The sequence below is a fragment of the Phasianus colchicus genome, chromosome Z (genome assembly GCF_987193195.1).
Source record: "Phasianus colchicus chromosome Z, bPhaCol1.hap1.1, whole genome shotgun sequence".
In the NCBI taxonomy this organism is placed as follows: domain Eukaryota; kingdom Metazoa; phylum Chordata; class Aves; order Galliformes; family Phasianidae; genus Phasianus; species Phasianus colchicus.
The window spans coordinates 68,279,253-68,299,711 of NC_143476.1; the positions used below are offsets into that span (position 1 = coordinate 68,279,253).

The 20,459-nt window shown below is 36.9% G+C and overlaps 1 protein-coding gene across 2 annotated transcripts in view; it reads left to right on the forward strand.

Moving 5' to 3' along the window:
* The window catches only part of SV2C (synaptic vesicle glycoprotein 2C), a 100,340-nt gene that overhangs the window by 43,564 nt on the left and 36,317 nt on the right, over window positions 1-20,459 (forward strand). For both annotated transcript variants that reach the window (XM_090131556.1, XM_090131557.1), the window contains exon 4: window positions 7,979-8,130. In XM_090131556.1, the coding sequence (XP_089987682.1) occupies window positions 7,979-8,130 (152 nt within the window). The remainder of the gene's footprint in view (window positions 1-7,978; window positions 8,131-20,459) is intronic.

Here is a 20,459-nt window from a genome sequence, read left to right on the forward strand (position 1 = left end):
AATTCTCTATGTATTGCCTGTTCAGTATGCAATATAATGCACTTCTCACAAATGTACTTTAAGATTTCACTAGTATTTGCAATGCTGCTAAAGTCCTTGCGTGCGTAATGGTGTTTAGACTGTCAAGACTGTCAAATTAATATGGAGATCTTGGAGAATGCTGAACTTTGTTGTTCTTTGCAGAGAAAAAAAAAAAAAAAGTTTATGGGTCTGCATTTGCTTTACTTTTCCTTTAATTTAAATAATTTCTCAATTTTTGAAAATTCTTCAGATATTGTTCACTGTCCATTAACTGTATAATTTTAAACTTACACAAGCTGAGATTGAGATCCCAAAATATGTTAGTATAGGGTTTCCACCTTAACTGTAACTCCATTGCACTCTGAATAAGAAATCCATTCTTTAAAAAATGTTAGAAAAAATAAAACAAAATCCCCTTCTACTTTCCTACATTTTCCCTCTCCTAGATCACTGAGAAAGATGAGAAAGACTCGTGGCACTTCCCATTTGCTATTTCCTTTGAAGAAAATGTTTCCATACAAAAGAACCCTCTTCCTCTCCTTCAGTTCCATTTTATCCTAGATGTCAGCCACCATAAAAACGATAAGATTTCTGGAATCTGTCCTTCACACCTTCAAAATGAAAGAGGTTCCTTTTTGTTCTATGAGAACATATTTTTTCCATCAGTTTACACTGTTGGATCTCTTTCAGAATGTTCGTCTGCTCACTTAATTTCAGAAGGAAACTTCACTTACCAAAGCTACTCAAGCTGGTATTTGTGTCACATCTAGCTTTCATAGAATCATCATAATAAAATTATGATAAAATAATCGAGTGGCTTGGGTTGGAAGGGACCTCAAGGAGTATCAAGTTTCAATGCTTGTGCCACAGGCAGAGTTACCAGCAGCTAGATCAAATACTAGATCCAATTGCCCCAGGTCCCATCTCTCACCTTAAACGTTTCCAGGGATGGAGCATCCACAGCCTCTCCGGGCAGCCTGTGTCAGTACTTCACCACTCTCAGGAAAAAAACTTTCCCCTAACAATTAATCTAAATCTCCCTTCCTTTAGTTTAAAACCATTCCCCCTTGTCCTATCGCTATCTACCCTAATAAAAAGTTGATGTCCCTCATGTTTATTAATTCTCTTTAAATACTGGAAGGCCACAATGAGGTCACCCTGCAGCCTACTCTTTTCCAGGCTGAACAGGCCCAGTTCCTTCAGACTGTCTTCTTAGGAGAGGTGCTCCAGTCCTTGGATCATCCTCAAGGCCCACCTCAGGACCTTCTCTGACTGCTCCACATCCCTCCTGTGCTTGGGGCTCTCAACTTGGACGCAGTACTCCAGATGGGGCCTCACAAGGACAGAATAGAGGGGGACAGTCACCTTCCTCTCCATGCTGGCCACCCCTCTTTGAATGCAGTCCAAGATAACATTGGCCTTCCAGGCTACAATCTCATTCTGCTTCCTTTTGTTGAGTTGTTCATCTGCCAGGACTCCTAAGCCCTTCTCAGCAGAGCTACTGTCAAGTTCTTCTCTCAGTTAATATATATATCTAAGATTACACCAACCTAAGTACAAAACCTTGCACATTGCTTTCTTGAACCACATTATCTTTCCCTGATTTTTTTGGTTTTTTGTTTTGTTTTGTTTTAATTCACCTTTGGATATGATCTTACATTGAGAGGAGCTGTAATAGCAACAGACACATCACATGTCAAGCACCAGGAAACATGGGAGAAGCTGGAATGTTCCTGGAAGTTCATTACTTTTCATCTGCAGGGATGAAAAAGTAAAATCTTTCCATCTATAGACAGAAGGGCCTAAATATACTCACTGTTAGAGCACACATCTTGCAGTTCTTTGTTTCCAGATACTTGCCATCAATCACTGGATAAGAACACAAGATCTTTTCAGTATCACTCATTGAAGAACTTCCAGGTATTTGTGCTAGCTTTTATGCTATATCTCCTTGTAGCACAGTATCAATTTACTTATATCTGAATTAAATCTTGAGAGTTTATTACATTCTTCACTACAGTCCACATCTTGCTTGCATGGGAAGAAAGCTTCTCAGTTGAACAGGAATATAAATTCAACTTGAATTCTCTTAGTAACCTCTTCTCATTTCCAGAGGTCCTGCCTTTGGAACGTAGATGTCAATTCCCTTTTCCTAATGAAAGACATTAAATATATATCACTATTCTCAGTGGAAGGGGCTTTGTTCCAGCCATGTATTAAATAACCAAAATATGAAATATGGATAACTTATGTGTTAGAAGCAAAGGAATATTGCTTCATAGGCTGGGCAATAAGCTTTCTGAAGGGTCAGAGAGTTACCTGGGAAATTTCTGATAATTAAATTCAATGAAATATTAAGAAGTATTGATGAGATATAAAATTTATTAGGTATATCAAGTTTAAACTGTTTTCTTATCTTCTAGAAAATATGAAAATATATGAAGAATTATGATCAATAACAAAGGTATCTGATAGAAGATTTTATTTATGGAAAAAACTGTGAAACTGATTTTTCTCAGATTCTCTTGCAGTCTATACATTTATAAAAGTGAACTATTGAGGGGAAAAAAAAAAAACAAAACAAAACAAAAAAAAACCCAACACCTTTCTGATCATGTTTTTGCATCTTGAAAATCTTGCACTGCCAAAAACTGAATGGTGTGGAATAAAAACAGTATAAATAATGTTAAGTACTGCTGGGTAAAAGGCAGTGAGGGATATGAAAGTCTGAAAAGTGGACTTAAGCTAATGAAAAGAATAAAGTGCTGAATAGCCTACAAATTATTTCCTTTTATAAAATATATATATATATAAATATTATATATATATATAATAACTGTGATCCCTCCATTGATTAATCCAAAATTCATACTGAAAAGGAAATTGAATCCCAAAGCCAGATAAAGCTCTAGGAGTGCTTTAGAAATGATTTCCTACTAAAAAGGTTTCTCCAGTAGCAGAACATGACTTATAATATCACTGCTAACTTGAATGGAGGAGGATTTCTTGCCTGTTCAACTCTGCCTCTAGGAAACATTAATCTCAGTTGGAGAATTTTATCTAACCTCTGTTACAGAAAGTTGTTTTTTTTTCATCTAGTTTCTAGCTTACTGCTTTTGATACTTTTGGATAATTTTAGATGCAGTTTTTCTAATTCCAAAACCTCAGTTCAAAATGAACTTCTTAAAAATGCACTATTTGTTTTTTTAAATTGGCCTATGCTAGGGTTGCCTAGGTTGAAGTAAACAAAGATGATAGCATTTGGGAAAATGTATTGTGCTTATCCAGCCCAAATGTTGCTTCTAAAAGTAATCAAAGTGTTCATGCAGTATAAAGGTAACTGAAATAAATATGTATTCTGAGACTAACTACAGTTTAGAAATTATTCAGACAACCCTGAATTGATTCTTTTTCATGAAGGAAATATGAAAAGTTGAACAAATGTGTCTTAATTTACAGACATTACGTCAGATTATAGAGATTTCTTTTGAATTGCCAAAACCATAAGTTTCACTGAATCTCTCCTGAAGATCCCCAGAAATATTAGGAAACATGGCTTAGATGTGATCAACTAATGCAACTAAAATTCCATCACTGCCTGAGTATGAGAGTTTTTCTCAGTCTGAACTATCATGTAGTATTTATTTTCCAAAAAATGTTAGACATCCCTTCAGACTTCTTTTTTAGCTTCTCCTCAGAAAACATCTCTGCAAGGTTACCTGAAGTACTCTTTCCACATTACCAGCATCTAACACAAAGTACTGGTGTCATTGTAATATTAAAATCATTGCTTAGAAAAGGTCGTAATCAAATCCTTCACACCTTTGTGGGGACAATGGTTACAAAAAATACAAAACTGTGGATGAGGCTTATTTTAAATAACATGCTGGAGATGACTGGCCATGTAAATCCAACCAAATGGTTATTTATCACCATTTTTGTTCATTACGCATAGAGGCAAGAAACTCTTATACTTTTCCATATCCCCATTTTCTGAATGACCAAGACAGGAAGGACAGGTCTATATACACAAGATCTTCAAAAAATTTCCAGTAGATTTATGGGCCATGTGAACACTACGCAGTTGCACAGCACAACTGTTGCCTTCAAGAACCTCAGATCTCAATCAGCAGGCTGCTTTTATAATTGTGTGCCATCAGTATTCGTTATTATGTTGTAGCTATCTTTTGTATCTTCATGTTCATTTGCTCTATTTCTTTCTCACATGTCTTCTTCCCTGTTACTTATGCCTCTAATTTCTCTATAATCTCCAGCTGCCTCCCACCCATGGCTATCAGAAGGTGTACACTAAAAGCTAATGAACAGCTCTGCAGTTTACTGGCTTCAGAGTTGATAGTGTATGCCAAAAGAGCTGATATGTTTCTCAGACAAGCCAAGAAAGAAGTTGGCCAGGTCTGAGTTTTTCAAATAGTTTTGGTGCCAAGCCTTTCTTCTTCAGATGTGGGTAAAAGTTGAATAATGTAAACCTGACCCAGCAGGTAGAACAGTAGTTTGTTGTGTGAGGAGAAGAGAAGATTGTGATGGGAAAGGAAATTTATACAAAAGGGAGATAAATTTGAAAAGAGGAATGAAAAAGAGAGAGAATCAGATTTGCGAAAGACCAAGACTTCATAAACTCATAGAAAATCCCAGGTTGGAAGAGTCTTTGAAAAGAAATACCTATGAAAAATCATTACATCCAACCTTCCACTGTGGAAGAGAGACTAGATGATATGACCAAGCACCCTGTCCAACTACATTTTGGAAGTCTCTGTTGAAAGGAATTCTATCACACCACTAGGGAAATTGAGCCATTTGTTTCGTTGTAAAAAATGTCTTTTTTACATCATGGTGAAACCTTTCCAGATTTCTGGGAAAGGTTTCCCAGCTTGAACTCACCGCCCCTTGTATTCTCCAAGTGAAGGGAGTGACTCCTTTCTTTTATTAGTCACCCTTCAATAGTGAAAATACTGTGATAAGGTCATGCCAGGACCTGTTCTTCTCCAGAGCAAAATAACTCCTTCAGCCTTTCTTCATAGAGCTGATTCTCCAGGTCTTTGATCATATGTATAGGTCTCCTATAGCCACTCTCCGGACTGTCTATGTCTGGGGACCAGAACTTCAATTGTGACCTGTGGGATGATCACATCTCTCTCTCTGCTAGTAATGCCTCTGTGGATGCAGAAATGATTTTGTGCTCGTCAGTGCTGGTAGCTTATCTGACACATCTAACTGATCAGGTACTGCAAGAAAACTCTTTGTAATTATATGCTTGTATTTGACATTAAATTTGTCTTAATTCTTTTTACTGATGTTGAAAAAAATCGAGGAATTAATTATTTACTCATCAGTTTCCATCAGAACTGACAGTATTTTGGAGTTCTGTAAATAATCATGTGAGACTATCTCAGAGACTCTTGCTCTTATTACAGTATGGATCATATATGTACTTGGAAGATATCTCTAGTATATGTAGTGTACTTTGTAAAATGATCAACAATCTGTGATCTACACCATGCTGCTGTTTTATAGGGCATTATCCATCAGTTCACAAGGTGAGTGAGTTGATCTGGCTGCTTGTTCCCACATATTCTATTGATCTAACAGTTCTACAAGGAAAACAAAAAAGATGTTTTTAATTGAATTTGTGCAAGTGGGAGTAAAAAACTATTAGGTGCAAGTGGAGAAATGAAGATGATAGGCTTCTTGGAAGCAGAATAGCAAGTGTGTTTGGACTTAGTAAGTCATCAGTAAAAGGTGAAAACTTGCAAACAGTCTTTGAGCCTGAATCTTCTCCAGATTTGGAAGTGAGGAAGACAAGATATCTCAGGAGAACAACACCATCCTTCTTTGTGCATTTAGTACTTTGTAAGGGTTTTGTTGTTGTTGTTGTTGTCGTTTTCCTAATTATCTCTATTCCTATCTGCCTATATTGCCTCTATTCAAAGAGGCATTTCAAGCCTCTTTGGCTAATGAATCTGCAAATAAAAAAAGGCTCACTGAAGCCAGAGGCTCCTGAATGCCTCGCCCAAATGTTGTTTTCATTTATTCCAGCTCTCACACTGAGCAGTTGCCAAAATCTGTTGTGACAAATCACAGCTATGAAGATAGGTTAGCAGGCATTTATCACCTTTGCTTGTGACAACAAAAAATGCAAATGTACCTTAGTTTATTATTTATTTCACTAAATTCTGCTCTCCTGTGGTATGTCATTTAAATCTCATTTTGATTGCCCCCTCCTCAGGATTTCACAGAAAATCACAAACAGAAAGCATTCAGAAATAACACTATAAAGGCATGGCTTTCAATTTGGATGATTTTTTCTGATATCAGAAATGGAATTAGTTTAGTTTCTTATTCGTGTATTGTCACTTCCCCCTGGATAACTGTTAAGTTTTTTGAAATTAAAAAACAACTAACTAGGTAAAACATACAAAAAACAAACAAAAACAAGAAAGAACCCTCACCCTGGTCAATATGTTGGATGCTGAGGAAGGAATATTGTGGGAATGCAATTCAGTGCTGTGACTGAGCCCTGGACAGTAAGAGGTTATTACTGTAAGCCACTTAAGCCTTGGGAAAAAGAGAGCCCATGGGCCCCAGAACAACACTGAGGTGGCAGGGCGTACCCAGTTAGAGCAAAATGAGCCACAGTTCTGTTCTTCACCATTCCACCATTCCTTTTCCCAAGCTTCCAGAATTACCTCCTAGGGCATTTTCCCTCGCAGGGGAGGACAATACCCTGCCAAAACATTTTGTTTTAACCATGAAAATAATATGAGATACTACCCACCTCTTTACAGAACTTGCAGAATGTTAGAGCTAACACGGGCAGTACTGGTACATTAATTTTAAAGGTAAGAGTTGACTGGCAGTTTTTTGTCAAGAGCTATCCAGAAGGAAGTGATAGAATAGCATGTAACTGCTCAGTGCACTATTTCATTGCTATACCAGAAGATGTCTTAAAGTAGACAGCATTGACATGGAACTGATTTTTATTAGGATTGAAATTCCATTTCTGTATTCATGTGTTCCTTTCTTATATTTGTTTTAATCTGTTGTAAGATCCTTGGTTTTGCTCCCAGTTTACCCACATCGAAATGACAGCATAAGTACACATCTATCTTTAAAGTTGAGTTCAAAAATTGAATAATGCAAGACATTGCCTCTTTTAAGGATGTGATCTATTATGTAAGAGTATCTCTTCCAATTTATAGATATTTCCTTCAGCTGGAAATTACAGATTACAAGGACTTGTTCTGTGTAGTGAAGAGGTAAAAACAATAAAAGGTTCCTGGAACTTGATACATATTTGAGTTACACAAGTTTTGCAAAACCAAATTGAGGTCTTTTTTTCCCAGCTGACCTTTAAATGCTGTTTATTTTTACTGCATTAAAAACTGTGAATATGATATGAATGTGTAGATTTTTCCATTACAAAAATTATGTAAAAAGCAAGCACAGGCTTAGCAAATTATATCTTTTTAAACAGGAATGTAATAAAATGCATTAGTAATATAGTTCTCATTTAGTCACTTTCTAGTTGCCTAACTCATGGATTGAAGACTTAGAGAAATACCTATTATTCTCTGGGAAAATTACTAATATTTTCAGTGAGACGGAGCATGTTTTGATGCTCAAAAATAGATGGCAGGATTTGCATGAAAGTTAGCACTTTGTTCTGGTTTCTGTTCCAAAGGCCAGCACACTGGCAATCCATTTGAATTACTGAACATACTGAAGTGTATATACAATTTTCAAGGAAATCTTTGACAAAAGCTATTTCCAAACTGGTGAAAACATATTGTTCTCCAGTACATGGTGCAATTAAAAAAAATACAATCTTGCTATAAATCTGCTTGTAGTTTAGGTTCTAAATGACACTAACTATGACCTAGCTCTCACTATAACTAGCTGTTACTTTCTCCTTTAATACATGGTATGTATCTCCTTCTAGGATTGGTGGAGCTGTGCCAATAGTCTTCTCCTATTTTTCGGAAGTGCTTGCTCGGGAGAAACGAGGCGAACACCTGAGTTGGCTCTGTATGTTTTGGATGATTGGTGGTATCTATGCTTCTGCAATGGCTTGGGCAATCATTCCTCATTATGGTAAGGCAAACATCTCCTTGTGAGTCCTCTCTCTCCTAAGAAAATAGTAAAGCTTTTAAAGTATAACTTAAACATGTCCATTCTCACAATAATTATTCTGCTGTTTAAAAAAAAAAAAAATCTTTTTTTGGGGGGGGAAGTGAGGAGAATAGGTCATACCCTAAATAACAATACATTACAAAGTAAAAATTAACAAATATCCATGCTAAGTCAGATTCATTAGACTTCTGGAAACTTGGACAAATAGAAATGTAGTCAATCTTACCATTGAAACTGGAGAAAACATCTGATACAGAGATTTGCTTCAGAGAAAATATCTTTTGAAATGCAGAGTGTCAAATTTCTGTTAGATTTTTTTGTTTGTTTGTTTGCAACAGACAGAATCTCAATTATACTCTCTTAAGAAAAAAGAGTTAAGAATGTCTTAATGTTTGTGGCAATAGTTGTGAATGTAAAGCTGTGTTGAATGTTTTGTTTTTAGTATACCAATACGGTGATGTAGAAATAAGAGAAATCAAATAGAGTTCACTTAAATATGGTCAGAATGAGTGAGGGGAAATATGACAGAAATCTTGCTGTGGCTGAAATTATATGAACATGCAATATAAACTACTTTGTGAAAGGCCTCTTTACTACCATGGCATAATTAAATATTAAGTGGAGGTAGAGGATCTACTCAGTCTCCTGCTTCTGCCTTTTAGAGGAAATAAATTCTCACAGGTCTTCAGGGCTTTTGGGAATTCTCAGTGGTTTTTAAAAATTAGGCTCTGTAAGCACTTCTTGCTGGCATTCTTCAAGACAAGTAGAGCAACTCTGTGAGTTAGGTAGCTGCTGAGCAGTTTTCGTAAGCCAGGCAGTGACATTTATCGAAATTTATTGTGCAGGGGAGGAAAAAATTTAGGAGATCTGCCCAGAGTGATTGGAACGTTTAGCAGACACTAGGGCCCAGAAATAAATTATAACCATGCAGACCAATCAAATACGTAGACTCTTGCACTAAAATTAATTTTAGACTGTACAGAATCTGCAGCCAGAATCTCTGTCCTTAACCTTGGCTTTTGGCTTCGGATTGTTGAAATTAGAGAAGAATCTTTGCTGGCAAGATAACAGTGCTTATATTTAAGGTTGTTTCTTTTTTCAATTAGTAAATTGCTCTCGGTACCAATTTTTTTTTTTTTTCTTCATTTTTTAATGTATTTTTATTTCCCTTACCTTTCAGAAAAAATCACAAACACAGGTTTAAATAGGCTGTCTAATTTCCTTGTAGATTTCATGACTCGATAACCTTCACTGAAATGCTTTTAAAAATGTTACAGGGCAATGTATCTCAGTGAATAACAATACACATCCCTATACTAAAGCAATGGCAGGAAATGGAGGGAATTGTTTTCTTCTTTCTTCAGCAGTAGAAGAATACCAATAACAAAAAGCTGTGCAGCTTTTTTTCAGCTTTGTGTGTGGTAGACTTCTGCAAAAGTATATAGGAAAATCACTAAAGATAGAAGAATGTAAAAACCATTTTTAAAAGACAGTGTTCTTCAGCTATAGCCATGCAAATTACTCTGTTTGCAGTATAATAAGCAAAGTCATAAGAGCCAAAGAGAGAGCTAATAGGGAAGCTGCCAGCAGCAGGCGCAATTATTTCTCATAGCAAAAGAAGTAGGCTTATGCACCATTTTGGAGAATTTAAGCAAAATACGTTTGTGAGTTTGGATGAGGTCTTTCAATTGTCTTTACTGTAAATTAGACTATCTACTCAAGTTCAAAGCCTTTGTTTTACTGCCTGGACCAAGCATGGAGCTATTCTCCTGAGTATCAGATTGAAGATGCTTCATTGTTGTGATCACGATGTGCTGAGCTCATAGGCACTGCAGAGTTTGCCCAGGTCAAATACTTCTCTAACACTGGGGAGGGTGTGTTCACACAATGCTGTATCCTGCAAACACTCCTGGTCAGGTTAATGCTGTCTCTAACCTCTGCATCATTTGTATCACTTGCATGCATGAGGACTCCTGTAGGGCAACTTTCTCTTTTAGGATTCCTGTGTGGTCTCCCTTGAATTGTTTTGATAGAATTAGGCAAAGATGGATCTTTTTCTTCAAATCGGCTTTGGTCCTTCTCATTAATCAACTGACCAGTAAGCAAAACATAATTATAAGCAAAGCATTCAGCCACTCCTAAGGTCTATTTATATTGTGTATAGAAACTTCTGAGTTCTCTGCTTCTCATCTGCAGAATAAATACTGTTCATTTTTTCTATCTGAACACTGAAATTACTCAAAGGCAGGGCATGAAGTTGCAGCTATTGAAAAGCAACAAACTGCCATTGAGCATAGTAAAATTATTCTTAAATGGACAGAAAAATAGCAGACCAGCAGCACTGAGTCATCTTCTGGATAAATTTTTTTCTCAGTCTTATATAAGGCACTTTAAAAGGTCCTAGATTCACAGTCGATATATATTATCTACCTCCAAGATAATAGTGAACCTATATCACTTCAGTTGTTCAAGATTTAGCTCTATCTTTTCCCGATAGAATGAAATCAAAGTTCGGTATATGTAACAGTTTATTTGTTTTTGTTCAAGCAGCACAGGAATGTCTGGAACCAGGGAGACATTTTAAAACTGAGACATTCTAAAATATAGGGAAGCTAATAGTTGCCTTGGCATCAGTGTGTTGTTAAGAGAGGAATCAGGGTGACATAGTGCTGCAGTGACCGCATACTGAAAGATTAATTTCATCTGGAAGGCAAGCGAGTTCCAGAGATTCTTTAAGTCTAGCTGTTGGCTTCTGTTTAAAATTTGAAAATGGATGCAGATTTGTTCAGAGTTCCTTACAGAGGAGTTGAGGTCATGGAGAAGCTATTAGAAGAAACATCTGCAGACAAATGCTTCTAATTGCAGTCAATTAACAAAATCCCAGACCAGGCTGCTGTGAATAAATGGCTTTATGCAGCACTTCAGTCAGGCTCGATAGGAAGGATAATTACCATTTTATAAACCATTTTGCAAGTGCAACTTTAAATTTAGCATAATATTTCAAGGTGGATTACTTCAAAGACTGTCAAATGCATCAAATATGTATCGCAGTATTCTTTAAAAGACTCATTTTTCAAACAATGAAAAATCTTAACAGTGAGAAATTACATTTCAGTGTAAAATCTTGATAGTGATATATTACCTTTTCATTACATTGGATTTATGTCTTTCTTCAAGGATAGGAATGAAAAGAACTCACCCTCACCCAACTTTTTTAGCCATTTTACGCCTTTATTTTAAAAAGTTGCAAAGTTATCAATTATGCAAAATATTGCCTTCTATACTCTGTGTTATTTTTAAACAGAGCCTAGAATTTTATGGTTCCAGATCTCAAAACTAAAAATGAAGGACCGCTAGTTAAAGATTTCCATTTATTATTACCTTCTGTTTTGGTATTCTGTGTAATTTTTTGTTTTGCATGTATCAGGTATTCAATTGTTTTCAGGCTGCACAGACAACAGAAATATTCTGTCGAATCTTTTTGCTTAACAACAAACGGATATTAACCTCACTGATTTACCAATCTTATTGATCTTATGAGAAGTTGAATAGAGGGTGTAAAAGAAGTTAGACTGCTAAGCTGGAGAAGCAGAGATGACAGGGAGTCTGATCAGGATGGTACAGATGTTGAGGCTTCTACATGTAAAATGCAGTTGAAGCTCAAGCTCGAGAGAAAAGAACTATGTACAGCAACTGAAAGGCAGTGTCATGGATAAAATGAATTTGCACATTCCTTTTTTAGACCACTTTCAAAATAACGACAATTTTATTTGCTTTTTTAAAGATCAGTAAAGCTAATCAAAAGTTCATTATGTTTTTAGCCACATTTCTAAGTTATGGGAGGGGGTCCTTATCACCATTAATTATTGTTAGTCACTAGGTTGTATTTTGCAACTTAATGGGAATTTCTACAACCAGTTAGCTATGAACTAAACTTGTAAGCATACCTGTGTTAGAGCAAAGGTGTTCACCACAATTTGTAACTTCATCTCTCTAATGTAGACAACATAGTGCAGTGGGATTATGCTACAGACTAAGACTCTCAGTGCAAATATCAGATGTAAGTACTTAGACCAAACATTTTATTTAGGCTGGTGCCTAAATTACATCATAGATCTTCAACTGAACTATTCATTTTTCATCAGCAGAGACTTTTTTCCACTTAGTGAGGACCAGCCACTTGTGTTTGTAAAAGACAACATTCTATAGAACCACTCAAGGAACACTAATTTGGAAGAGAAAGAAATGAAATAAGAAATCTTATAAACAAGTATTTAATTTCAGAGCATGAGATTTCTTGTCATACTCTAACATCTCTTTCTACATATAAGCAGGAAAGTATTAATGTCTTCATTTTTCTAGAAGAAGTTTTCATTTTGCAAAGAACTGATAAGTTGTCCTGTGACTGAAAGAGAAAATGCTAGGAATTATATTCCTACTACTGTCATTAGAAATGTTTTAAATTAAGAAAGCAAAGTTTTGCAGAATACCTAATAAATAAAAATAAATACATATTACAGATATACAATCAATGTAACTACAGTAAGTGTATATATAACTACATAAGGATTTTTCTAATTGCTTTTTTTACAGTTAAATGGGGCTTAAAAATGCAGACATAGAAGTGTCTGAACTATAGACTCAAAACTAAGGTTTGCAGAATTGTGTGTAGGAGACAAAGCATGATTTCTATTTTAAAAAGGCTTAATACATTCAAAGACAGGTGCAGTGAAGTACTAACATCTACAGTCAAAAACTGTTACAGGATCTCCACCACCAGGGGCTTCTATGGGCACATAAGACCACTGTCTGCCTAAAAAGGTTATATGCACACTGAACTCTCCATCCTCATGGCTGTACTGATTGTAAGAAGTCTTTTCATGGGCACAGGAGCTCCTAAGTAGCCTTTATTTCTGTTTGCAATTGTGGTGACAGTGCAGAAACCTGTTTTGTTTTGTGTAAATGGCTTGTTAGGTGGCCTGAATAGCATTTCTATTGGTAGCACCTAGTTGAGTTGAAGCAGATCAGTTTGCCTGAAAAAATTAACTTTATTGGCTATCAAAAAGATCTTATTATCACCTTTTCGGTAGATGTCTCTAGAGTAGTTTCTGTAGCACTTCCTGTTGCCATGTTTGCTTTGTTCTTGTGTCATCCACTTGGAGATTAAAAAGGTAAACACACTTTCAAAACTGCAGTAACCCTCCCTTAGGTATTAAACAATGAACGATACTGTAATAAAACAGGAACAGATATAAGCTGAGTTGCATGCAGCTGCAATGCGAATATGGAGATGGAGGTCTAAAGGCACAGTATTAAACTCAGAGCATCTCAGCACAAGGCACTGTTAATGGAGGAGTTAATCTCAACTTGCGGAAGACTAAACTGAGGACACAATGTTAACAAATTAGTTAATGGCAATTAAGGAAAAAACCAAACTTTTAACTCCCTTTTTCTATCTTTCTGTTGGAATTAAACGTTCCTTAACAAAAACTGACTGCAACAATACTGGGATAAGAGATCATATACTGTTGTGCAGTATTCATAGGTTTACAGGACATGATGAATCCCCAAGAAGCAATAAAAGCAAAAGGGTCTTAGTGACCATCCATCCTGCTGTTCTGATGAGCAGATCTGGATCCTTCTCACAGGCAGCAGCTGTGAGGGATTTCAGTTGCAGAGATTTCAGTCTAGTCTATTTAGGGGAGACAAGTGTCTTGAAATGAAACCAAGAGTTTGCACCCTTCTGTACTGATGGTTATTTCATATGAATGCCATGAAACAATAGTTATATATTACATGATATATACTTTAGATAATATAATAAAAAGCAGATTTTTCTGTCATTCAGCATTTATTTTTGTGGAAACTGGAAAGTTACTGGTGGGCTGTTTTACAAAGACTAGAAGCCAGATTTTTTGCTAAGTGATTCATATATATATATATTTTACTTTTCCCTTTTCCAGAAGTAATCCATCTCAAATTATCTTTTGGATTCTTTTCTAATTATGAGTTTACTGCTACACATGAATACAAAAAATCTTGGTTACTATGAAAAAGTTTGAGTCTTAACTTCATTAATGACTGTCTGTAGAATAGCTGTTATTTACCATATTCAGATTGCACAGATTAATATCTGTAACACATGCTTAGTTAGAATTTGTCTGTTCAAATATATACAATTCAAAGTGTCAAAGCCGATGGCAATGCTGTAAACAAGGGGCTGTTACTTAAATGATGTTGATGCTTTTCAGATATTTTGTACAGCACTTCAAAATTCCAAAATGTACAAGAGGTGGGTCTAAGCACCAGATAAAATCTCAGTTTCTCTCAAACCTATTTCCCACCAGTTCATCAGCAGCAAAGTTCAAAAAAGCTTATAGATGTGTTAAAAATCATCATTTTGTTTTAGGCAAAGGATCAGCAAGTTTCTTCTTCCGCCTTTCCTTTGCTGTAGTCCCTAGAGGGGAATTTGATAATCTCCACTGCTGTGCACCCATCCAATCAAAAATGCAGGATGCACTTACATGATTTATAATAAAAAGAGCCATGCTCGACTGATTTCATATTGCTGCATCACTGCGGTATCTATACTCTAAAGAACTGAGGGGGAAAAAATTCTTTTGTGTCTACAGAGATGATTTACCGTGGTTGCTTGTACTTCAACATCTGATCAACATAAACTGAAAACAGGAAGAACAGTTATGTTTGTTCAAAGTTGGAACATCTTGAAATGGGATCCCATCACTAATTTAGATATGCATGAGGGCCATCGATGTCTTTTCTCATCTTGCAGAAAGAAAAAAAGAGAAAGGCATGATTAGCTGCAAAGGGAAAAGGAATAAATAGCTCATGGATGATAAGACAAAAAATAATGACCTGAAATTTTAGTGAAGGAGAAGTAGTATGGAAAGGAAGAGCCACTTCCTAATAATCTGTTAGTTAAATATCTGAATAAAACTCCTATGGAAGTAGTAAAATCTGAGTCACTGAATGTCTTTGACAGTCTTTAAAAAAGATCAGCTAAACATATTTTGAGAATAATGTAGGGGCAATCACTGCTTCTGTCTTGGAGCAAGTAGCTGCATTGAATGCCCCATGCAAAGTCCCCTTCACCCATTTTCAAAGAGCAATTAAATGAACACAGAGTACTGGTGAAGGACAGAAAAAGGCAGGAAAACAAAAGCAGAGACAAAACAAGGAGATAACTTCAGAATTTAGGAGAAACAGAAGACAACACAAATTAATAAATAAAGAGCAGTATTTGTTATTTCCAAAACATGTAGGAAAATATTTGTCTATCAGATATTTCCTACTGGTAGCTTCAAAAGAAAGAGAGATTATTCTGTTGAGTAAATGTGCTCCAGCAGAAAAATCGGTGAAAAGGCACATACTTCTCCATTTTGAAAATCCTGCACTCCTAATTAAAATGAATATATATATTTTTTCATTTTTCTAAGACTTTTCCTCCTACTCTGCCTTTTCATAGGAGCTCAGAACAAACCCAAGCCATAGCAGCAGCCGATTTGTAAAAATCTGAGTCCAAGGCTCCATTTTCTATTATGCAGTAGTTTCTGTTCTCTGCAGATCTGTTCTCTGCAGATGTCTCACTTTTGGTAATAGTCAAGAACAAAGAGATATGCCAAAGAAAATGTGTGAGGGAATAGCTTCTTTTGCCTTTTCTCAGTAATAAAGAACCCATTAATGCAAAAATGTATCTGCAGAATTTTGAAGCAAAAGATTTTCTTTCTTTTCTTTTCTTTTCTTTTCTTTTCTTTTCTTTTCTTTTCTTTTCTTTTCTTTTCTTTTCTTTTCTTTTCTTTTCTTTTCTTTCCTTTTCTTTCCTTTTCTTTCCTTTTCTTTCCTTTTCTTTCCTTTTCTTTCCTTTTCTTTCCTTTTCTTTCCTTCCCTTCCCTTCCCTTCCCTTCCCTTCCCTTCCCTTCCCTTCCCTTCCCTTCCCTTCCCTTCCCTTCCCTTCCCTTCCCTTCCCTTCCCTTCCCTTCCCTTCCCTTCCCTTCCCTTCCCTTCCCTTCCCTTCCCTTCCCTTCCCTTCCCTTCCCTTCCCTTCCCTTCCCTTCCCTTCCCTTCCCTTCCCTTCCCTTCCCTTCCCTTCCCTTCCCTTCCCTTCCCTTCCCTTCCCTTCCCTTCCCTTCCCTTCCCTTCCCCTCCCCTCCCCTCCCCTCCCCTCCCCTCCCCTCCCCTCCCCTCCCCTTTTTAAACTTGGAGGAAACATTTTATGCACATTTTAAAAGCAGCAGCTTTTAAAGTTTACCTTCTTTATACATATTTTGCCTTTGTGATGCAACTTCTGGTTGGCACCAATCTGTGGGTTCCATAGTCAATGGAAAATACTGTTGAATACTGTTGGATGTCTAAAAGATGTTTTGCTAATGTTGAATCTGAATTAACTATAATGCTGCAATGCTGCACAAATCGAATAGATCAGACATAAGGGCACCTCCTCTACAATATATAATGCAACATATACTATGTGATGCAATGTCTGTTGATCTGTTCAGTATTCCACTAAGAGGCAAAATGATCCCCAGTGAGCTGTACTCCTCCATACTTAGTGCATTGTCATTAATTCTGTATCCTGAGGGCTGAAACTGTATCTATACTTTAAAAATCTCAGTTAATTAAAGTGGGTACAAGACAGTTTTAATGTTAACTTGATTTATCAGCTCCTATTCATGTATATCTCTCATTTTGAAAAAAATCCTATGAAACAAGATTATGTTAGATGTGTATACTTAGAAAAAAGTAATCTTCATCTTTAGAAACAAGAATGACAGAACATGGCAGAATTTAAAACAGCTGCTTATGCAAATCCAGCTAGGAAAGCAAAACAGATCACTTTGTTTATCAGTTTGTTGTTTTCTGTGCCCTAATACAGGGTTTGATATGGTCATTTACATGTTTATATTTGCAAGTGTTGGAAGCTTAAGTAGCTTTTACCACATCTACTTACTGATCACTAAGAATGCTCATTAGCGAGCTTCAAACATAACCTTCTGCTGGGCTCTGTAGTTTGGCTGTGAAAATTTGCTTATCTGCAGGCTCAGTAAAAACGTAACAAGATATTTTGTGAGAAAAGAAGTTACAAAGCCTTGTGTCCTAAGGGTTTCTGGCCGTCACGAAGTGATCCTTATTAGTTCCTTTCTCTCTGCTCCTCATTTATGAGGAATATCACAGAATCACAGACTGGCTGAGGTTGACAGGGACTTCTGGGTCCATCTGGTGCAATTCCTGCTCAGATGGAGCTACACAAAACCCTCATCCATGCAACTTCTGAAGATCTCCGAAGGGGTGACCCCACAGTCTCTGGGCAACCTGTGCCAGTGCTCCTTCATCCTCCATCACAGCACAGACGTGGCTCCTGAGGTTCACAGGGAACCTCCTGTGATCCTGTTTGTGCTCATTACCTCTTGCCCTGTCCATCATTGAAAAAAACCTGCCTCCATCTTTCTAGTACCCTCCCTTCAGATATTTACAGATATCTTCCTGAGCTTCCTATTTTCAAGGAAGAACAGTCCCAGCTATCTCACCCTCTCATCATAGAAGAGGTACCCCATTCCCTTCATCATCTTGGTGGCCCTGCATTGGATTCTCACCAGTATTTCCACATCTCTCTTGTATCAAGGAGCCCAGAACTGGGACACAATAATCCAGGTCTTACCAGTGCTGAGTAGAGTTGCAGCTTTCCATATCCTCCCCACAGTAACTTGTGCATTGTAGCCTCTTCCTTGCTTTGCTGACCTCAGAGAGGAGGCAACACCTTTGGGCTCAAGTCAGATTTGGTGGTGTGGCCACAGTGCAGTCAGCATCCAGGCTGAGAGGCCACTAACTTCTGCCTTTTCTTCTCTGCAGTGACAGGGCCCATCACTTCTGCCTAAGCAGTGCATTTCACGTGGTTTTGGGAAATATGGTTGTCTTTGCAACTGCTTCTTCCTGTCAGATTTGATTGAAGTAAGTCAGTGGTTTCAAACAGAGTAGGTGGAGGAACTAACAGGCAGATGAACAGACTATTGCCATTAACATCACTATCTAATGCCATAAACATAATTTTCCAAAGAAGCCATAGTAATAGTCTGTCATTCTTACAACAACAAAACAACGGACTCTCCTCAGGCTTATTTTTAATGAAAAGTTATTCCACACAATCAATTGGCCTTGATTATAAATTAAAAAATATTGCTTGAAGTTAATTAACTTCCCTTAGAATTCTGTTCAATTGCCACCAGAAATGTCTGCAGTATTGGACATTGCAATAGTTTTTTTCACTTCCAGAAACAAATAGGATGCTAGATCTGATAAGATTTCTTCTTTGTTCTTTTATTTTTTCCTTCTCATCTCCTCAGGAATGATATTGACTGAAGCAAAATTGCTACCTCTCTCAGTTCCTCTCGTGCTCCTTGAGCCTGTATTATCTTGTTTCCATTCCAGTGCAGGGTCTGTTTGTTAGGGATGCCAACTATTTTGGTCCCCATGCTAGTGTTACTTGAAGGTAGTAGTGCCTTAAAAAAGGAGAAATCACAACTGAAAGGATGTTGATAATGCTGTTAGATTTACTGATCATGAGGACTGCACTGAAGGTAACGCCTCCCATTTTAGTATGTCAACCCATAATGTCAGAGGCAGACTTTGGTGGTATGGCAGTAGAGGTTGAACCTTCCCACCAATGTCCCATTATATTTTGTTGCTGTGTGACAGATGGCAGCAGAGGGGCAGTCTCACAAAACGGCATCTGACATGGAAGTGTGTATGAAGCAAAGATGTGACATTGAATTCCTCTGTGTGGGAAAAATGGCACCCATTGACAGTCATTGACACTACCTGAGTTTTTCTGAAGACCAAACAGTGGATGTGAGCACAGTGAAGTGGTGGGTGGTGTGTTTTAGCAGTGGGTCATCTCCATTGGCACAGATTTTTACAAGTGCGGCATGCACTCTTGTTCATTGCTGGTGAAAATGCACAGCCAGTGGTAGTGACTATGTTGGAAAAGTGTTTTGTAGCTGAGAATATGATGTATCACGTAGTGTTACTGTGCTCTTTGTATCTGTTGTACTTTCCATAGAAATACATGGGAGGCATTACTTTCATGGTAACATATTTATTATTTATTGTTTATTTAATCATGGAATCATGGAATCACCAAGGTTGGAAAAAAAACTCCAAGATCATCAAGTCCAACCCATATACCCAAACATATAAGTAGTTTTCTTGATCCCTTTTGTAGTTACATTTGAAACACTTCAAATACCCCTTGTGAGCAAAAATCTCCTTCTCGCTTTGGACAAATAGGACAGATTGTAACTGGAAGTCATTATTACTGAATTTGTGAGGACAAATAATATTGTATTGAAAGACTGATCAGAGTTTGAATTTAGGTCCTCTGACATATAGTGTAGTAGATAGAGAAATATCCACGTTTTCAATCGATCAAGTTAGAAGATGTGAGCATGTGTATTTCGTCACATCATTAAATTACATAAACTGACTACCTAGTCTATCTGTCTCCCTCTTAGTAATATGATATTGTTCCTTATTTATTTGCTTGAAATTAAAATTAAAAAAAGATAATAAAGGATAAAAAGCAAAATAGGAAATGAGACTACAATCACAGTACTAAAATGCTTGTGGAAAGAAACAACACACATTTTTCGTGCAATAATTTCCAAAACAAATAAAATATAACAAGGTTATATTTTGAAAGACCTCCTTGAACTGTGTGGATGCTGTGTTATTACACTGCAGCAGAATGCAGAAGATGAAAGGCACATCACTGGTAAATGATCCATCTTCTCTCTGTTCTTCAGAAAATGTTGCAGCATTTCAATGATTGCTTTGTTTGTAAAAGTTAGACTAGATAAATAGGCTCCATTGTCTTTTCATGAACTGCAGTGTTTTATTGTGCCTTTTTTCTGACTGTCCTTTTTGATTAATTGCTTCTCTTTTCTTGTTCACCATGAGCCCATCGTTTAAATATCCTTAGTCCAGATGCACATAAATCACTGGAAGTCCCAGACCAGGACAGGAGCACTTACATTTTCAATTAGCTTCTACACTTAACAGCTGTTATTAACGGTGTCTGCAACAACTTCTCACACCCAATGCTTAGCTTTATAGCAGTTCTTACAAGTCCACAGTAAAATAATTCCAAGGTTTGAATCACATTTTTCTCTGATTGCACATACACACCAAGTGTGTATTTGAAACCATTGTGGTTTCATTTTGTGAGCTCAGAGCTATGGATAGGGTGCAGATGGCACTACAGAAAAGCACACAGATTA